The sequence below is a fragment of the Bombina bombina genome, chromosome 10, assembly GCF_027579735.1.
Source record: "Bombina bombina isolate aBomBom1 chromosome 10, aBomBom1.pri, whole genome shotgun sequence".
Taxonomy (NCBI): domain Eukaryota; kingdom Metazoa; phylum Chordata; class Amphibia; order Anura; family Bombinatoridae; genus Bombina; species Bombina bombina.
In genome coordinates this window covers 92,223,180-92,245,911 of record NC_069508.1, presented here as the reverse complement: position 1 = coordinate 92,245,911, position 22,732 = coordinate 92,223,180, and the positions used below count along the sequence as shown (strand labels likewise).

At 37.5% G+C, this 22,732-nt stretch overlaps 1 protein-coding gene across 1 annotated transcript in view; it reads right to left on the bottom strand.

Moving 5' to 3' along the window:
- Positions 1 to 22,732, bottom strand: part of LOC128640814 (rho GTPase-activating protein SYDE2) — a 142,110-nt gene that overhangs the window by 90,042 nt on the left and 29,336 nt on the right. Inside the window, exon 2 of the mRNA XM_053693239.1 lies at positions 536 to 1,216. Within this exon, the coding sequence (XP_053549214.1) occupies positions 536 to 1,216 (681 nt within the window). The remainder of the gene's footprint in view (positions 1 to 535; positions 1,217 to 22,732) is intronic.

Below are 22,732 nucleotides of genomic sequence, written 5' to 3'. Positions count from 1 at the left end.
GCTATGCTTTGTTGAAAAGAATACCCTGGTAGACTCAGTAGCAGCAAAGCACTACTGAAGCTAGCTGCTGATTTGTGGCTGCCCCTTCAACAATGGATACCAAGAAACAAGGCAAATTCAATAGCAGAAGTAAATTCGGAAAGTTGTTTAAAATGATATGCTCTATCTGAATCATGAAAGAAGAATTTTGGGTTGCATGTCCATTTAAGCACATACACATTTAAGCACATATACATTTAAGCACATATACATTTAAGCACATACACATTTAAGCACATATACATTTAAGCACATATACATTTAAGCACATACACATTTAAGCACATATACATTTAAGCACATACACATTTAAGCACATACACATTTAAGCACATATACTTGTGGAATTAAAATTGTGGAATTTAACATACATTGTACCTTTAGAACTTCCTTATTATAAAGCTACCTTCCCAACATGCTTTATAAAAGCGTTACCTTCGTTTTCGACTGTGGTTAGTGTTTAACATGCATTTCAGGACACACACACAATGTTTACCTGCTTCGTTAGATTTATGGCTTATATTTTCCTCGGCAGCTAAGCCCATCTGAGTCTTGCACGCAAACCTCTGCTTCTGTAGCTGTATGCTGTAGTCAGTGGAATGTGAGGAATTTTCATGACTGATCTCACTTGATGAAGATGTCTGCATAGCGCCTGCATTTATAGCAGAAGGTGGAAGTCCGCCGGAATATACCGGTGATTGCCGGGCATCACTTCCAGGAACGGTAGGTGCTCGGGAAGACGGCTGATCTCTACATAGGTATGAATCATAATCCTCAGGGATGGGATTGTACCAAATTTCTCCTTCATCATCAGCATCGTTCTCCTCACTTACGTCCGAGACACAGTTGGACAGGGATGAGGGGCTCGTAGGACTAGAAAGGGCAGTTTCAGTGGAAGTCCCTTGAGGTCGGCTATGTGTCTCTTTTGCCACCTTAGAAACTAGAGTTTGAGGTTCTTTAACTCCTGAACTGCAAGAATTTGGAGTTTGATTTTTACCAAGAAATTTCTTTGACCTATGATTTTCTTCCCGGTGTTGGTATTTGAAGCTACTCTGAGTTAACCAATTGCGTTTTTTTGATACAGTGATGTGGTTTTTCTGCAGATTCTGCTCGTTGACTTCGGTGACTTTAAGTTCTCGTCTGATGACTGACGAAGCATAAACATTTTCTATCAAATCTGGACAAGAGGAAGAAAAGAAAAAAAAATGTTAATTTCCATTAAATCGTCCCAGTAATAAAGCTAACAAATAAAAAGATAATAACATAAACAATAACTAATAATTAGCACTATAAACCTATAATGTCTACAGAATAACCGGATCTTTATATATTTAATAAATATGATTTGCAAGATAGGATAGGATATTATTATACTACATGTCACAGACTATATTTCTCTAAACGACTACTGTAAACATTGACAAATAGAATCACCACAAAAACAAACAAACACCCATCCATTTCTAAATTGCTTTTTTTTTAAATTCACATATAAGCTAATATTATAAGATAAGTTTAATGTGACACTGCACTGTAAAATGTGGTTCCTCTTAATGTGTTCCTAATGAGACAGTATTAAATGATTTTGTAGATGAAATAGCTGTTTTTGCTTATTAAAACCATCCCCTATTGAACTCAATGATAAGCCCATTTAAATGGGCTGTGCTTCCAGAAAGAGCAGACCTGGTCATGTGATATCTTTCTGTACACACATTCTAATAGGTATTGAAATACGAATTAAGGCTGAGAGAGTTGAATAATCAAAACTAGCTATTTCAGATATAAAAATATTACTCTCTTTACCAGCCCCCAATGGGAGGTTAATTTAGGCGGTTGTTTACATAGCTTTTCTACAGACCATACAAACAAACATATTCATATTTTCAGTACAGGTGGTGATTTCAACATGCAAATCAGCTATTTCAAAGGACAACATAAAGGTCAAGTAGCGGTTTGCAAACAATTTAATACACTCCAGCAGGTAAACATTTTAAGGTTCAATTTCCCTTTAACTTCAGTAAACACTATAATGTGTATAAATTATATAAAAAAAAAAGAAATAAAAGCTAAGCAACAAATTCTCTCCTATGTGGTTCAGAAAAAGAATACGAAATTTGCTGAAGAATAGTCGGGCTAAGTTCTGTGAATTAGAAATTGCTCAATTTTCAGAGCTAAATTACACGAAAAGGGGCCAAAATAAAGAAAATTCTATTGTAATGTTTCATAACAAACAACTAAATATTTATATCAAAATCTCAAGGGGTTTACTGTCCCTTTATGGGCAGTGAGAATCAACAGGGGCAGCAGCGCATTCAGCGCTCTCAAACGAAAAAAGGAAAGACATGGACAGAGACAAACTATTTTTTTATTCTTTATAACTAAAGCAATTTAAGTATGGTACATTAATGTACAGCACTGTGCAAAAGGTTGTCAGGTGTGAAAAAATGCTGTAAAGTCAGAATGCTAGAAAATATTGGAATCTTAATAGTTTATTTTTAATCAATTAAAGGGACACTGAACCCAAATGTCTTTCGTGATTCAGATAGAGCATGCGATTTTAAGCAACTCTCTAACTTACTCCGATTAACAATTTTTCTTCGTTCTCTTGCTATCTTTATTTGAAAAAGACGACATCTAAGCTTTTTTTTGGGTTCAGTACTCTGGACAGCACGTTTTTATTGGTGGATGAATTTATCCACCAATCAGCAAGGACAACCCAGGTTGCTCACCAAAAATGGGCCGGCATCTAAACTTACATTCTTGCATTTCAAATAAAGATACCAAGAGAATGAAGAAAATTTGATAATAGAAACAAATCAGAAAGTTGCTTAAAATTTCATGCTCTATCTGAATCATTAAAGAAAAAATTTGGGCATAGTGTCCCTTTAACAATATGCAGAGGGAGTGAGCAGACCAAAATTCTAAATAAAATAAATATTTGATGTGATCACCCTTTGCGCAAGTGTACGTAGTAAGTAAGTATTGATGCTGTTTTGAAGGCAAAGCCAGGAGTTTTGTTGGCTTATAGATAGGTGCATGATTAAACAATTATACCAAACAGGTGCTAATGATCATCAATTTAATATGTAGGTTGAAACAGAATCATTAACTGAAACAGAAAAAGCTGGGCAGGAGGAATACAACTGGGTGAGGAACAGACAAATTTATATGTTACGGGTTAAGTCCGAAATCCCAGGATTACCCAAGTGGCTCTTGGGTAAAGCCCGAAGTAATGTAATACCCCATCTACACTATATTTTTTTTGCCTCTGTCTGGGGAGATGAAGGAAGGCGCCTGCCGATCCTCTGTCATCCACCCCAAGTGAACCTTGGGGAATTGGGGTTTAAAAAAAGGGAGGCTTGCTCCCCTTCAACCCCCAGGCGGAGGCAAAAAAAGATAGTGAACATGTGCGAATTACAGTGCATCGTATATATGTTTAATGCGGTGACTCGATGCATTCTGAGAAGATATATCATGTTACATTGGGCTTCACCCAGAGCCGTTTGGGTAATGTCAGCTTTACCCGGTAATGCTAGGATTACCCAATTTCGGACTTTATCCGCAACACATACACACATGCATACATTAATACACTGTAAGCTGACAAATCCACCTGTCCTGTTGAACGCATTATATATATATATATATATATATATATATATATATATATATATATATATATATATATATATATTATACACACACACATATACACACACTATATCTACCCTTATGATGTAAATGTCTTCTGATTATTGTACTCCATAACTGTATACTTAATGTAACAGCGCTGCGTAATATGTTGGTGCTTCACAAATAAACAATTATTTTATAAATATACAGTATCTCACAAAAGTGAGTACACCCCTCACATTTTTGTAAATATTTTATTATATCTTTTCATGTGACAACACTGAAGAAATTACCCTTTGCTACAATGTAAAGTAGTAAGTGTACAGCCTGTATAACAGTGTAAATTTGCTGTCCCCTCAAAATAACACACAGCCATTAATGATTAAACCGTTGGCCACAAAAGTGAGTACACCCCTAAGTGGAAATGTCCAAATTGGGTCCAAAGTGTCAATGTTTTGTGTGGCCACCATTATTTTCCAGCACTGCCTTAACCCTCTTGGGCATGGAGTTCACCAGGGCTTCACAGGTTGCCACTGGAGTCCTCTTCCACTCCTCCATGACGACATCACTGAGCTGGTAGATGTTAGAGACCTTGCGCTCCCTCACCTTTGTTTGAGGATGCCCCACAGATGTTTATTAGGGTTTAGGTCTGGAGACATGCTTGGCCAGTCCATCACCTTTACCCTCAGAATCTTTAGCAAGGCAGTGGTCGTCTTGGAGGTGTGTTTGGGGTTGTTATCATGTTGGAATACTGCCCTGTGGCCCAGTCTCTGAAGGGAGGGAATCATGCTCTGCTTCAGTATATCACAATACATGTTGGCATTCATGGTTCCCTCAATGAACTGTAGCTCCCCAGTGCCGGCAGCACTCATGCAGGCCCAGACCATGACACTCCCACCACCATGCTTGACTGTAGGCAAGACACACTTGTCTTTGTACTCCTCACCTGGTTGCCACCACACACGCTTAACACCATCTGAACCAAATAAGATTATCTTGGTCTCATTGGACCACAGGACATGGTTCCAGTAATCCATGTCCTTAGTCTGCTTGTCTTTAGCAAACTGTTTGTAGACTTTCTTGTGCATCATCTTTAGATGACAGCCATGCAGACCAATTTGATGCAGTGTGCTGCGTATGGTTTGAGCACTGACAGGCTGACCCCCCACCCCTTCAACCTTTGCAGCAATGCTGGCAGCATTCATATGTCTATTTCCCAAAGACAACCTCTGGATATGATGCTGAGCATGTGCACTCAACTTCTTTGGTCTTTGGTCGACCATGGCGAGGCCTGTTCTGAGTGGAACCGGTCCTGTGAAACCGCTGTATGGTCTTGCCCACCGTACTGCAGCTCAGTTTCAGGGTCTTAGCAATCTTCTTATAGCCTAGGCCATCTTTATGTAGAGCAACAATTCTTTTTTTCAGATCCTCAGAGTTCTTTGCCATAAGGTGCCATGTTGAACTTCCAGTGACCAGAATGAGAGAGTGTGAGAGTGATAACACCAAATTTAACACCTGCTCCCCATTCACACCTGAGCCCTTATAACACTAACGAGTCACATGACACCATGGAAAATGGCTAATTGGGCCCAGTTTGGACTCACTTTTGTTGCCAATGGTTTAGACAATTGCTGTGTGTTGAGTTATTTTAAGGGGACAGCAAATTTACACTGTTATACAGGCTGTATACTTACTACTTTACATTGTAGCAAAGTGTAATTTCTTCAGCGTTGTCACATGAAAAGATATAATAAAATATTTACAAAAATGTAAGGGATGTACGATACTGTATATAAAAACAATTAACCCCTTATTTACTCAACAAAAGGTAATCAAGGGGTTGCCAAAGATAACAAGAGAATAAAACAAATGAGATAACAGAAGCAAATTGGAAAAATGTTTAAAATCACAAGCCCTATCTGAATCATGAAAGGAAAAAAAAAATGTGTTTCATGTCCCTTTAAAATCTGTATACTTTTTTCTGTCTTACCTTGAGCATTGCAAAGCTTTCCTTGTTGGCCCTACAAATGCACCCCCACACACTCTAATCCGTCATCATTTGCTCTGCCAGATTCATTTAACTGATTTATAAGTCAACACCAGCTTCACTGTTTAGACAGTCCTTACACTGGCTCCCTTTATGCTATAGCAGAGCTTGACAAATCCCAGAAACCAGGGCTCCTAACTTGCTGTATCATTCAACATAGATGTATATACAAACACCCTTGCTTGGCTCCTAACCGAAGTGTTTGTAAAGCTACTCAGTCTGAATTCAATTCAAGATTCCGACTTTAGAAACTTATGAGGCACTTAATTATATATATGTACCCACTATATTTCACAATATGTTACAGGGGTAAAAAGATGAGGGAAAGAAACAATACACAGAAGAGCATTGTAGAGTTATCAGTGTTATATAATTAAATATATATATATATATATATATATATATATATATATATATATATATATATATACACACACACACACACACACATACACATATATATATATATATATACATACACACACATACACATACACATATATATATATACATACACACACATACACATATATATATATATATATATATATATATATATATATATATATATATATATATACATATATATATATACACACACACACACACATACACATATATATATATATACATACACACACATACACATATATATATATATATATACACATACACACACACACATATTTATCTAGAAAAACAAGCGCACAAAAGCACTTCTCATAGTGCAATATGTTTAATATAATAAAGATAAAAACGAAAACATCTCATTCAAATGGGTACACACAAGTAATGCCCTCAAACTTGCAAGTGTTTGTGCTTCTACGGATTACTTGGCAAATATACTATTGGGCACGTTCAAGGTACATTCTTATCCCTGGTGGATTTAGGGTGCCTTTTTTACAAGCCCATGTATTCGGCCACTGTGTAACAATTTTAAAGCTTTCAATATAGCAGCTTTCCAGCTTTCAAGGAACAGTGTCCTCCTGTTGAAAACAGCACTGTCTGTAGATGTCTTTAACCTATTTACCATTGCCTGTACCTTACCTCATTTGATTGAGGGCATTACTTGTGAGCACCCATCCGAATGAGATGTTTTCGTTGTGAACTTTTAGCTTTATTATATTAAACATATTGCACTATGAGAAGTGTGTTTTTGTGCGCTTGTTTTCCTAGATAACACATTTCTTTTAGACTTGGATCTACTACCTGAGGGGTTCCCAACAAGCAGACAGCACCATTCGTGGTTAATCAGACCCAACAAGAGGATAAGACTCTTTAAAAAAAATTCAGATAAGCTTATTGCTATTTTTATGACCTTATTATTTAGGTTTTTTGCTTTATGAGCTTCAAATTTGAATTAAAATATATCCTTTGTGTGTGCACAGCTATTATCAGCAAATAACCCTACAGGATTTATACTCCTGTAGGAGTATAAAAAGCCCATTTAAAAAGACAGCATTAAAATGACAACTTCAAAAAACTAACTGATTTAACTAGCACACTATCCCAGTACAAATAAAGGGACAGTAACCACCTTGTAATTAAATGACATTTCTGTTGTGTTGCTATAGAATAACATAGCAGCCAAGTCATTGTTTTTAAAACAAACTAACATACTTTTTAATGCAGTTAATTATTAAATGGCCAAACTGATTCCACCATTTGCCTTATCAGGAGGAGCCAATCTGGGCATTAGTCTGCAAACAATAAGACTAGTCACTGTCAAAGTTAGCCTAAAATTAATTGTTTTGCAGTTATCCAATAAAGCCAATTCAAGGTAGATATGTAGCAGGTTTAGCCCTGAGAAGTCAGCAGGTGCAGTTCTGAGAATAAGAATTATACATGAAAAGGGGGACAAAATAAATCAACTATATTTTACACATAACTAAACATTTTTATAAAGATCTTACAGGGACAGGAAAACATTTTTTTTCTTTCAGGATTCAGAAGGAACATGCCAATTCAAACAACTTTCCAATTGACTTCAATTATCTAATTTGCTTCATTCTCTTGATGTCCTTTGCTGAAAAGCATATCTAAATAGGCTCAGTAGCTGCTGATTGGGGGCTGCACATAGCTGTGATTGGCTCACCCTTGTGCATTGCTATTTATTTAGAAAATGATATCTAAATAATGAACAAAATTAGATAGAGTTATATTGGAATGTTATTTAAAATTGTATTCTCTATCTGAATCATGAAAGAAAAATATGTTTGCTTTTATGTCCCTTTAAAGGTCTTTACTGTCCCTTTAAAAGATAAAAAGGTAACCCCAAAGGCTGCCGGAGAGGGGTACAAAATGTTCTGATGCTGCTATAAAAGTCACCAACAACTCATCAGCAATTGGAAAGTAAACCTTGACTAAATAGCAAGCTGTGGGACTAAGCTACTAGTATTTGCACTCACAAATTTTACGCTTCTAAACAAAAAAAAAAATATTATTACAAATTGGCAAATTTGCTACAGGAAACTGCAGCTGTGTCCGATCTTGCTAAACAACCCAAAATAGATTTTTAATTCAGAGAGCACAAGTTTTTTTTTAAAAAAAAATTGGAAGTAAAATAAAATTAGTAACAATTATTATTTTTTTTTTTAAACTTTTGTGATTCAGATAGAGAACGCAATTTACAACACATTTTCAATTTACTTCTATTAGCAAAGTTACTTTGTTCTCTTGGCATCCTTTGTTAAAGAGTACACCTAGGTAGGGTCAGGACTAGTAATGCACTGCTGGAAGATAGCTTTAGATTTCTCCTGCATTCACCACCACCTTTAGAATCAACCAGAGGGTGTCACAAATTATCAAATACCCAAACAATAAGAATGTTATATCTGGTGTTAGGTGTTTATTGGCTTGTTGCTTGTGTTTTTATTGACAATTTAATAAAGTTATAGTATTTTTTTTTATGACAGGGATGTTCAAGTATATTTGTTTATTTATGACATTCTGTTGCATGTAAACCTGAAACAAATATATGTTAATATAGGATAAAATACAAAGGGCAAGATTTATGAGGCAAATTACTCGATCAGTTGCAGGTTCCTTCACTTGAGCCTGCAACGGATATTTATGATGCAGCAGTTTAAACCGCTGCTTTATAAACCCTCTAGCCAATTTGGGTTTGGCGGATGAAAATCACCCCCGATTGATTTGCGGTGGCGATTCACAAACCCATCTCTCACACAATTGGTTGCGTGAGGGTGGGGGGGCGCATCATTGCACAAGTAAATATGAGGAACATATGCGCCCCACAATCTGTGATGGAATGCGGACAGGTTCACAACATGCGAGTTTGCAGAATGATAAATATTGCCCTAAAAATTTACAACTGGCACAAACATCTTTGGTTCTGAGCTCTATGTTTCCCTATTTTAACAAGGGGGCCGATTTATCATATGTCTGCCCGACATGATCCGCTCAGCGGATCATGTCCGACAGACATCGCTGAATGCCGACAGCATATGCTGTCGGCATTTAGCATTGCACAAGCAGTTTTGGTGAACTGCTTGTTCAATGCCGCCTCCTGCAGATTCACTTGTGCGGTAACAGATGTATTAGGCACCATACTGTGCTTAATAATTTGGCCCCATAGGCTTTTTCCAATCAGCACAAAGTATAGCATTTAAAATACTTTATACTAAGGTAATTTAAAAGAATAATAATATAAAGATTTAAATGAATATATGTGCCCATTTGGCTGCTAGAAATACAAACTTATAGTCACTGTCAAACTGTAGCTAGATTTTTTTTTTATAATAGCAGAAGGGCTGTCATCTTGCTGAATGAACTCTGACGTCTGTTATGGTGTAAGAAATAAGAGAAAAAAAATCTCCAAGTCTGAGAAATTAGAATAAAACGTTTTAAAAACTTCTTATTTACAAAATAATAGTGTTTATTAAATTCAATAAGGAGGAAAAATATTATTTTTTGGAAAAATACCAAACATTAAAACAATTGAATTTAAAGGGACAGTTTACACGAAAACTTTCTCTCCTTTAATTTGTTCCCAATGGCCCATTTTACCTGCTGGAGTGTATTAAATCGTTTACAAATAGTTTCTTAGCATTTATGTTGGCATTTAAAATTGCTGAAAGTTTCTATACCTAGGTATAGGCTATTGGCAAACTATGTAAACACAGTCAGCAGAAGAAATTACACTCCCAGTGGGAGGTGGAAGAGATAAAAGATCTAAAATGCTCATTTTGAATTGTACTAAGTATTGTACAGAGCTAGAGATTAGAAAGGATAGAATTTGAGCGATACGATAACGAGATCTGATCTCTCTGCAAGCTTAGCCTATTTTGATGGTCTGTGGATGGAAAGAGCAAATCCAGCTTTTTTTTTTTTTTTAAATAACAAATCATTGTGAACACATTCAGGGAAAAACAATTTTACAATGAACTTTCCCTTTAACATTTAATTATCAAAGTCATAATTTAAATATTTATTCTCCGAATTGTGTGTTAGTCAATGGACATAAATGTCCCATACAAAGTAATAAAATATCATATAGTCTATAGAACTATTTGAATACCAGATTCAATGTCATGGGGAGCATTTTTTCTACCATTCCAATGACAAATTTCAATTAGATTATCTTTGTTTCTAAACAGTACTGTTCATACAGACATCTTAAAGGGACAGTCTACTACAGAATTTGTATTGTTTAAAAAGATAATCCATTTATTACTCATTCCCCAGTTTTGCATAACCCACACGGTTTTTATATACTTTTTACCTCTGTAATTACCTTGTATTTAAGCCTCTGCAGACTGCCCCCTTATTTTAGTTGTTATGCTGACTCAAATAACTCCACATAAGTGAGCACAATGTTTATCTATATGGCCCACATGAACTAGCCGTGTCTAGCTGTGAAAAACTGTCAAAACGCCCTGAGATAAGAGAAGGCCTTCAATGGCTTAGAAATTAGCAAATCAGCCTACCTAGGTTTAGCTTTCAAACAAAGAATACCAACAGAACAAACAAATTTGATGATAACAGTAAATTGGAAAGCTGTTTAAGATTGAATGCCCTATCTGAATCATGACAGTTTAATTTGGACTTGATTGCCCTTTACATTCTGGTCTGTTAGTGGATCCTTGGAACTCATTATTGGGACAGTAAAGAGGATGTGATTTAAAACAACTTTTCAATGTACATCTATTATCAAATTTGCTTTGTTATATTGACATGTTCTGTTGAAGAGTAAACCTAGTAGGCTGATGGGAGGTCAGGAGCGTGCATGTGTCTTTAGCAGTCTATGGCCACAGTGTTTGCAGCTTTGTATAACAAGGCTATAAACAATGTTGCAAACCCTGCTGCCCGGTGGCTAGAGACACAAGCACTTACCCGAGTTCACAGAAGATTACTCTTTAACAAAGGATTATAAGAGAACTAAGCAAAATTGAAAACTGAAGAAAATTGGAACGTTGTTTAAAATCTTCATGCTCTATCCAATCCATTGAAGTTTAATTCTGACTTTAGTTTCCCATTAAACTCAGCGTTATTGAAAATGAAACATTATTGCAATTTACATTCATTATTTATTTTGCTGTAAAATGCGTCTGAAAATAAATTGTACTCGTTTTGTTTTCTCCCAGTAGGCTTTGGTTAATACTTTTAATAACTAATTTACCTGGGAGGTTTTGTTTACCCCCTCCTACCTCATATTCTTTGTACTCATTTGCTTTTTTTAACCCCTTAATGACCACAGCACTTTTCCATTTTCTGTCCGTTTGGGACCAAGGCTATTTTTACATTTTTGCGGTGTTTGTGTTTAGCTGTAATTTTCCTCTTACTCATTTACTGTACCCACACATATTATATACCGTTTTTCTCGCCATTAAATGGACTTTCTAAAGATACCAATATTTTCATCATATTTTATAATTTACTATAAAAAAAATTATAAAATATGAGGAAAAATTGAAAAAAACCCCACTTTTTCTAACTTTGACCCCCAAAATCTGTTACATATCTACAACCACCAAAAAACACCCATGCTAAATAGTTTCTAAATATTATGCTGAGTTTAGAAATACCCAATGTTTACATGTTCTTTGCTTTTTTTGCAAGTTATAGGGAAATAAATACAAGTAGCACTTTGCTATTTCCAAACCATTTTTTTTTCAAAATTAGCGCTAGTTACATTGGAACCCTGATATCTTTCAGGAATCTCTGAATATCCATTGACATGTATATATATTTTTAGTAGACATCCCAAAGTATTGATCTAGGCCCATTTTGGTATATTTCATGCCACCATTTCACCGCCAAATGCGATCAAATAAAAAAAATCGTTCACTTTTTCACAAATTTTTTCACAAACTTTAGGTTTCTCACTGAAATTATTTACAAACAGCTTGTGCAATTATGGCACAAATGGTTGTAAATTCTTCTCTGGGATCCCCTTTGTTCAGAAATAGCAGACATATATGGCGTTGGCTTTGCTTTTTGGTAATTAGAATGCCACTAAATGCCACTGCGCACCACACGTGTATTATGCCCAGCAGTGAAGGGGTTAATTAGGGAGCATGTAGGGAGCTTTTTGGGGTAATTTTAGCTTTAGTGTAGTGTAGTAGACAACCCCAAGTATTGATCTAGGCCCATTTTGGTATATTTCATGCCACCATTTCACCGCCAAATGCGATCAAATTAAAAAAGACGTACATTTTTCAAAATTTTAGGTTTCTCACTGAAATCATTTACAAACAGCTTGTGCAGTTATGGCACAAATGGTTCTAAATGCTTCTCTGGGATCCCCTTTGTTCAGAAATAGCAGACATATATGGCTTTGGCGTTGCTTTTTGGTATTTTGAAGGCTGCTAAATGCCGCTGCGCATCACACGTGTATTATGGCTAGCAGTGAAGGGGTTAATTAGGTAGCTTGTAGGGAGCTTGCAGGGTTAATATTAGATTTAGTGTAGAGCTCAGCCTCCCACCTGAAACATCAGACCCCCTGATCCCTCCCAAACAGCTCTCTTCCCTCCCCCACCCCACAATTGTCCCCGCCATCTTAAGTACTGGCAGAAAGTCTGCCAGTACTAAAATAAAAGCTATATTTGTATTTTTTGGTGTTTTTTTTTAAAGCATATTTACATATGCTGTTGTGTACTATCCCCCCTTAGCCCCCAACCTCACTGATCCCCCCCAAACAGCTCTATAACCCTCCCACTCTAACTTAATGGGCGCCATCTTGGGTACTGGCAGCTGTCTGCCAGTACCCAGTTTAGAAGAAAAAATGTATTTGTTTTACATTTTTTAGACTTTTCTGTAGTGTAGCTTCCCCCCCACACAAAAACCAACCCCCCACCCCTCCACGATCTCTTTTAGTGTTGATTTTTTTTGGTGTGCCTAGGCCACTTAACATTTTACTTTTATTCACTTTCCGTAGTGTAGCGGTTCCCACCCGCTCCCGCCCCGTGCACGCGCCCGCCCGCCACCCTCCGTGCGCGCCCCCGACGGTCCCGCGCCCGATCCCGCCCCCCTCGACGTCACACGGCACACCGATGGCCGCCCACCCGCCTCCCAAGTCGGCTCCCACCCACCAACGATACCGGCCATCGATGTCCGGTGCAGAGAGGGCCACAGAGTGGCTCTCTCTGCATCGGATGGCCATGTCAGGTTATTGCAGGATGCCTCCATATCGAGGCATCACTGCAATAACCGGAAAGCAGCTGGAAGCGAGCAGGATCGCTTCCAGCTGCTTTCCAAACCGAGGACGTGCAGGGTACGTCCTCAGGCGTTAACTGCCTTTTTTTTTGAGGACGTACCCTGCACGTCCTCGGTCATTAAGGGGTTAAGGTGGATTATCAGTTTTGAATCAACAATCATGATAGGAGAAGGAAAGTACTCTTTGCAATAGCCGTGAGCATACAAGGTAGGTTAGGTGTTAATATTAATGTGTATATATAAATGTTTATATATTTGTATTTATCTATTAGATAAAGATCAAGAAGGAATGTACGTTTATTTAAATACCTGTTAAATATTTATTTTACCAACTAAGCTAAATCAGTGCTAAATGACCTTAAAGGGACACTAAACCCAAATTCTTTCTTTTATGATTCAGATAGAGCATGCAGTTTTAAGCAACTTTCTAATTTACTCCTACTATCAATTTTTATTCGTTCTCTTGCTATCTTTAGTTAAAAAGTAGGAATTTAAAGCTTAGTAGCCGGCCCATATTAGGTTCAGCACCATGGATAGCGCTTGCTTATTGGTGGATACAGTTAGCAAACCAATTAGCAAGCATAACCCAGGGTCTCAACCAATAATTGGCCGGCTCTAAAGCTCCACATTCCTGCTTTTTAAATAAAGATAGCAAGAGAATGAAGAAAAATTGACAATAGGAAGAAAATTAGAAAGTTGTTTAAAATTGCATGTTCTATCTTAATCATTAAAGAAAACAAATGGGTTTAGTGCCCCTTTAAGGGAAAAGAAGAGGGCAGTCTACCCCAGTCTCTTTCATCAACTGTACACGCTATACCTGCGTATTCGTTTGTAATTGGTTAGCAAGAGTTCTTTTGTTCTGGGGACAGGGAAATCAGTGAAAAGGAAAAACAAAAATATGCTCATTTAACAAAATGAAGCTGCATTATTTATTGATAGCAAATAGATCCAAGAATGTGTTCAGGCAGACAAGAGAGTTGTAGAAAAATAAAAGTATGCTTTATTAGGATAATTTAAAAACGAAAAAATAGGCAGACTCCAATGAACATTGGGAGTGAGAAAGGTCTGACCGGTTTCAGCCTAACAGGCTGTAGTCATAGACATGTTGCACCTGTGCAGGTGCACTCTATTTAAAACTCTTAGCTCCTCCTAGAGGAGGTGATAAAAGAAAAGAAGAACTGACTCCCAATGTTTAACCCCTTGAGGGAAAAATAAATAGAGCAATATATATACATGCATATAAAAAGAACAAAATAGACAACTAACATTAAATGAACACATAACTGTCAAAAATTAGTAGCCCCTATTAGCTCAGCAGCCGCAACATATCAAGTGTATTCAAATAATGAATATAGTAACATTTCATTAGTGCAAAAGCAAGCTCTAGTGTTTTTTGTACTTAAGGGCAACCTAGCTAAAATAATGAGTAATATCTAGCTAATGTATATATATATAAGATGAATAAAGAGCTCTATGTACTTTGTTTTAAGGACATGAAGTTATTTAGGATGTGAATGGTGAACGTGTATGTAACAAATGGCGTGTAGAAGTATATAAGACTTAAGTATTTAAAGTCTAATAATGAACTATTTTAAATATATATGGATAGATTGTCTAACAAAGGTGTTGATATTCTCAAAAGATATAACCAGATATACATGTCTATCTAAATTTACGAAACAAAATGTGGGACCATAGTCAGAATATGGGCTTAGTCTAAAGTAAAATACCTCCATGAGCTGATGTATACATAGTTTTGCAAAGATGGGCACATAGATACTTCAACATAAACTATACGCTTGGAGTAATAAGAACTATTAGTGTTGCCAGTAATTGATGATGTCAAATTCAGAGTTGAATCCCCTTGGTAAAAGGCAACCGAGCTTATGGATCCAATAAATCTCCTGACGGCATAAGATGCCAAATTTGTCACCTCCCCTAGGGGGTCTGACAATCTGCTCGATTGCCTGCCACCTAAAGGATCCAACTCGGCCTTGGTGTACCTCCAAAAAGTGTTTAGAAAGAGCAGAAACTGCTCTTTCATGGGAGATGTGGGCTAGATGCTCTTTGATACGTGTCCCCACTGCTCTGGTGGTCCTACCTACGTACTGTTTGTGGCATAGGGTACACTCTATGAGGTATACCACAAATTTACTACCACATTTAACACAGCCCTTGGTCTCAAAAGATTCTGCCCCAGAAGCTGACGTAAAGTGAGTGGCTACTTTAATGTGGTCACAGGACCCGCAGGACCTCTTTCCACACCGGAAAGTGCCCTTGAAATGTAACCAAGAGCTCCTGCTTGGTTCTTCCCTTAACTGGCTGGGGGACAACAGATTGCCTAGGGTCAGATTTTTCCTGTAAACAAAGTTACAGCCACCCTTAATGACATCACGTAATGATTTATCTCCCCGCAGAATTGGAATGTTCTTCCTAATTATATTACAGACCTGATGGTATTGGTTCGAGTAGGCTGTAATAAGGGTAGGAGTATTACGTGTCAATACTGTCTTGGTTCTTTCATCTGCTGGGTTAATGGTCCTGTGGAACAAGCCTGACCGATCCATCTTATCTACCTCATTACGTGCTCTCCAAATAGTTTTAACAGGATAGTTCCTATCTCGTAGGCGCTTTTCCAAATCCTCACTCTCTCTGTCGTAGTCCCCACCCCGGGTACAGTTACGTTTGACACGCATAAACTGGCCTTTAGCAATCCCCCTAAACACATGCTTAGGGTGACTGCTATTAGCGTGCAATAATGTATTGCCGGAGATAGGCTTACGGTAGAGAGAAGAAATGATCTTATGGGTGTCTGAATCACCCGTCAGAGTAACATCCAAATAACTCATAGTGCTGTGATGCCACTGATAGGTGAATCTGAGACCCACTTCATTGCAATTCAATTGGTCCACCCATTCCTTTGCTTGTATCTCCCCTGAGGACCAGATGATCAATAGGTCATCTATGAACCTCAGGTATTTATGGATGGATCCAGTGAATGTATTACTACCCCCATAGACGTGGAACCGCTCCCACCAGCCCATAAAAAGGTTGGCGTAGGAGGGGGCAAATTTTGCCCCCATGGCGGTTCCACGCCTCTGGAGGTAGTAAGTGTCGGAAAACTTGAAGAAGTTATGTTGGAGCAGGAACCTAATAACCCTCAAAACAAAATCTTTGTGTTGAGAATCCAGGTCTGTGACCATATCCAGAAAAAATTCCACAGCCTTGAGTCCAGATTCGTGGGGAATACTGGAGTATAGAGCCACCACGTCGATAGTTATCCAACTATAGTTAGACTCCCATCTAATCTGTTCCAGTTTTGATAAGACATGAGCAGTGTCACGTACATAACTGGGTAGTCTGTGTACCATTGGTTGCAAGAAGTTGTCGACCCATTTAGATAGTGGCTCTATTAAAGAGCCAATACCTGCCACAATGGGTCGTCCCTGGACATTTTCAAGACTCTTGTGGACCTTCGGGAAGTGGTGGAAGATGGGCATCACTGGATTTTCAACCAACAAACAGTCAAATGTATGTCTATCGATGATGCCCATCTCCAGACCATCATCCAGGAGATCCTTCAAGATATGTCCAAAAGATGTAGTGGGGTCCCTAGGTAAGACGGAATAGGCCTCATGATCACCCAATTGTCTCAAGGCTTCCGCGACATAGGAATCCCTGTCCATGACAACTACACTACCACCTTTGTCGGATTGACGAATCACAATGTTGTTGTTATTCTGTAGTTTGGTAACGGCTTCCCTTTCTTTTCTAGTCAAATTTGAGTTGTAATTAGAATTGGTCTGGGAAAGAGTGGTGAGGTCCTCCATGACTCTTTTATGAAACACTTCAAGACTCTTACCCCTAATATGTAAGGGGTAGAAGTTTGATGCAGACTTTAATCTATGTTGACCAGTAGTGTCCTTAGATGTTTGACCTATGGACCCTGATAAGTCCTCCAGGTTAGTGAGTGCACAAACATCAGCAAAAGACATATTATCAACATCAAAATTTGAGTTTTCTACTGGTGGATGAGTGGTGGGGGGTAATCTATTTGTGTCTGTTTCTGAAAAGAATTTTCTCAGTGTTAAATCCCTCACTAATCTGTTCACGTCAAGAATTGTCTGGAACAAGTCAAAGTTCCTAGAGGGGACAAATCCTAACCCATAGCTCAGTACTTTCCTTTCAAGGTTGGTAAGATTATAGGTGGATAGATTTATGACAGAGTTATCCGTCATTGGGGTATGTGTTATTGGTACCTGTGTCGTGGAGTACCCCTGTTCTCTCTCAATTGGTATCTCTGTTGTTGGAAGTCCCCAGTGGCAGATATCTGTCTGTTGCCCCGTCCCCCTCCCCTGGGTCGTCTCGGGCCCCACTGAAAAACCTGCTGTGTAGTGTCAGAGTTATCGTCAGTGCCCTGGGGGTTGGAGGTCATATGATAATGAGTGTTACCTCTTCTCTTACGCCTACCCCTTTTTGGGATAGCCCCTGGGTTTACATGTTCCTTAAGTATACCTCTTGTTGGTTTATCGCTCACTGTATTAGACCCCAAGCTTACTTGGTTGGTTGGAGTTCCCTCATCCCCTTCAGAGCCGGAGTAACCATCTGATTCAAAACTGGAGGCAAACCTCTCTTCGTCTGTTAACTCCGGCTCTGAATCGGAAAAGGCAACCTTCTTGGTAGCCCTCATTTTAGGTTGTTGTGTTCTTTTAGGTGGATGATCTAATTGTCCCCCCTGCCCTATGGTCTGGTGGCCTGATTGATTATGTTGTGCCTGGGACCAAATCCTACTTCTATCTTTGCGTTTCCAAATGTATACTGTGCCCTTAGAATAATCTTTTTGGTCCCTAAGGAACTTGGTGTGTTTAACCTGGATGATTAATTTTTTAGCCTCCTCAATCACCTTCCTAAGTGTCTCATCGAATTGAGGGTAAATTTCATGTTGTTTAAACAAATTCATATCTGCTTGTAGCAAAATAATCCTATTTTTAACCTCTTTGAGTAGCATATCCTTATATTCAATAAGTAAAGCAATGAGTTTTAAGGAACAGTCAGTGAGAGTCTGGTTCCAGCGTTCAATAAAGTCCACATCCTTGATATCATAGGTAGGGAATTTATTGATCCTTAGTCCCCTGGGTACCATTTGCATATTGATATACTTGGAAAGGATCCACTTGTCCCATTTTAGTCTTTGTTCCTTTAGTTTCAGTGTTTCCATGTCATAAAAGTGATCCCCTAATTTAGTACTGGGTGTATCACGATCAAAAACATCTTGTAATTCCAATAAGTCTAAGTCCTCATCATCAGATTCTTTAAGGGAATAAAAGGAGTCTGTAGCTGCCATATTGTCCATATATAAATAATTATTATAACTCTCAGTTAATCAAAAACCTGTATTTACAGATATTGATATGTATGCCGGGCTGCCAATAGATCCAACAGAAAAATTGGCTTAAACTTTGTCCCTCCAGAAGAAGAAAAAGGTGTATAGGTAATAACACAAACCGTGTATATACACCTATTGTAGCATCAATCCAGGGAAGAAGAATGAGAAAAAAAAGAGAACAAATGATGCAAACAATGAATGAGCAAGCGTTAGTGGAGACCGCTGTTACTATCGCAACATGCAGAGTTAGTAAAAGTCTTGAAGGGTTATAACATATTAGTGCTTGTATCACAATCCAAACATCTAAAGCATGTGTGATATGTTATATTATAGTAGTAGTAAGCAGACACAGCAGCAAACGAAGGATTTATGGCAAGTGAGAGGTTAATCAAGCTGTGTATATCAGGAAAGCCAGGTCCTGCATATTCAAATGCTTGCATAAGTGCTCAAAAATAATCAACCAATCAATCCATATGACCTTATACATATATTTATGCTGAAAAAATATGTGTGAAACATATAACATGAAACATATAATCCTCTTCAGGGCAGGTCATAACCATCTATCCAGTCGCTCACTTTTAGGTGATAAGTGTTGCAGGTAACTTAACCACATCGGAACCCTGTTATGTCAATTTTGTTTGAGCATTTCTCAGCCTAATATCTATATCCTACCCTAGCGTAAGGACTTTTTCCTATGCTTGCTTGTTACACTTTTTCATCCATTTCATAAGCATCTGCAACACTTATCACCTAAAAGTGAGCGACTGGATAGATGGTTATGACCTGCCCTGAAGAGGATTATATGTTTCATGTTATATGTTTCACACATATTTTTTCAGCATAAATATATGTATAAGGTCATATGGATTGATTGGTTGATTATTTTTGAGCACTTATGCAAGCATTTGAATATGCAGGACCTGGCTTTCCTGATATACACAGCTTGATTAACCTCTCACTTGCCATAAATCCTTCGTTTGCTGCTGTGTCTGCTTACTACTACTATAATATAACATATCACACATGCTTTAGATGTTTGGATTGTGATACAAGCACTAATATGTTATAACCCTTCAAGACTTTTACTAACTCTGCATGTTGCGATAGTAACAGCGGTCTCCACTAACGCTTGCTCATTCAATGTTTGCATCATTTGTTCTCTTTTTTTTTTGCATTATTTATTGCAGAAACCTTCTCAGATATGAAAATACATTGTTATTAAACTTATAATTTGTGTTTAATGTCCCTTTACACAGATATAAAACAGTCTAATTGTTGCAATAAAATGAGGAAGCGGACTAAGCTTAATAGAAATCAATGTAATATGTATTACTCAACAGTTTAAATGTATTTTGCCTTTTATTTATTAAACTTCATTTGTGCAAGGTCCATTACTTCCTATCACAAAAGGCAAAGGAGTAGTTTTTTCCTTTGAAGTGGTTGCTAGGAAACACCTGCACTAGCAAGTTTCTTGCCCATGCTCAGTAGAGGGCATTTGCTTCAAAAATCGTGTGACAGTAGAAATTTAGTTTTAAAATGGTAGCTCACTTATCTCACTAAAGGCAGTGGCTACTTTGATCATTTCAAAGTAAACAAGTTGTGTGCTTTTTATTAGGTTTACTTTAACTTTTTTTTTTTTACTAAAGAAGTGTTTCATATCCATTGAAAGGGTGAAACCTATTTTTTCTTTCATATAATCTGCTTATACTGCATCACTGCCTCTGTAGATGTAAGACCTGCAATAAGGCTCAGAATGTGTAGCAGGAGACAAACAATGAACAGATTATAAACATACGAGTATGGGATTAATTAAACACTGGGGTCACTTTCTATATCCACAGTGATCCTTGAGCAAAATGCTGTTCAGTTCATGGCCAGCTTTAAATTCTTCAGGAAGTTAAATTCTGCCAAATTTTAATTTAGCCAGACAAGCTATTTGAAGTTGTAACAGAAAGTCTTTTGACAAGGTACTGGGTATGATACCACAGGCACGTTTGCACTTGTACTACATTCCAAGAAACGTGCGGCACATAAACTGTAGCAAATAAACTGTTTGGTTCACTATCTGTAAACTTTGTTCATTATTAACTCACGGTTACTGGATATGCTGTATTAATAAAAAGCAGAAAAACATCTGTCAAAATACAATCAGGTCTATTCAACGCAGGGCTTATTCCCGCTTAAAACAGCGCCAACAACTGCTGAGAAGAATCCAGCCGTGATGTGGTGTTACACAAGGAGGATCTAATCTACACCCCCTCCAATCAGAGAAAAACAAGAACAGCCTTTTGTGTACAGCGTGACAAGGAAAACAGAGTCAACTGTAAATGAAAACGTAACCTAACCTCACCTGCATTCGCACGCACAGTGTGTGGATTAAATACAGAATGCTTAAAGGTTTTTTTTTCCCACCTAAAAACACAAGAAGAAGAAAAAAAAAAAAAAACAAAAAAAAAAAAAACACACACACACACAAACATGAATCATGGAGAAATGAAATAAAAAATATTTTTAGGGACATGAAACCCAACATTTTTCGCTTTCATGATTCAGATAGAGCATACAATTTTAAACATTTTTTTAATGTACTTCTATTATCGAATTAGCTTCATTCTCTTGGTATCCTTTGTTGAAAGGCATTTCTAGATAGGCTCAGGAGCTTGAAGCTAGCTGCCGATTGGTGGCTGAACTTGTATGTCCATTTTATTGGCTTACAACTGTGTTCAGCTACTTCCCTGGAGTGCATTGCTGCTTCTTCAATAAAAGATACCAAGAGAATGAAGCAAAACTGAAAACACAAGTAAATTGGAAAGTTGTTTAAAAAATGTATAATCTGAATAATCATGAAAACAAAAAATTGGGGTTTATGTCCCTTTAAAGGGACATGAAACCCAACATTTTTCTTTCATGATTGTGGTAGAAAATACCATTTTAAACAATAACAATTTATTTGTATTATTTAATTTGCTTCCTCCTGTTATCCTTTGCAGAAAGGTTTATCTAGGAAACCTCAGAAGCAGCAAAGAACCTAGGTTCTAGCTGCTGATTAGTGGCTATATGTATATATATGTATATATACATATACACATACACACACCGATTGTCATTGGCTCACCCATGTGTTTCTGCCCAAGAAAGAAGAATCAGATCTCATATTTATGAAAACTAATTGCACAAAAAAGCAGAAATTATATCATGAATAAAATCACTTTTCCAGCATCCCTGTTGCCAAAATGTATAGAAACGTCTAATGTCTCCATAGGCTTTAAAATCCTGATAAGCACTGACAGCTCTTCGCACCCTGCCAGCAATTATAATGTGCCTTGGTTTGTTCACAAAACAGTAGTAACATTACTGTTTCATCTCTGGCTGGGTGCCAAGACAGATTTAACTGTTGCTTTCTATCTTCTAGTAGATATGATACATTCCCTTCACAGCGTATGAATTGCTGCAGAACATGCTTCTAAGAAACATCTTTAAAGTAATATCAAATTTACAAAGTCAGATGCCCACAATTATCATTCAATCCAGCCTGTTTTTGATACTTGTCTGAGCTCGATATAGTATAAAAGTTACCAAATCCACAATAGTGTTTAACTGTGAGTGTAAAGTTTCATGAATGAGTACTAGGTTTTTAATAATACTATTAAAAAAAACATAAATTACGCTTACCTGATAATTTTCTTTTCTTCAGATGGAAAGAGTCCACAGCTGCATTCATTACTTTTGGGAATTCAGAACCTGGCCACCAGGAGGAGGCAAAGACACCCCAGCCAAAGGCTTAAATACCCCTCCCACTTCCCTCATACACCAGTCATTCTGCCGAGGAACAAGAAACATTAGAAGAAATATCAGGGTGAAAAGGTGCCAGAAGAACAAAAAACAGACGCCCCACAGAAAAAATACAGGTGGGGAGCTGTGGACTCTTTCCATCTGAAGAAAAGAAAATT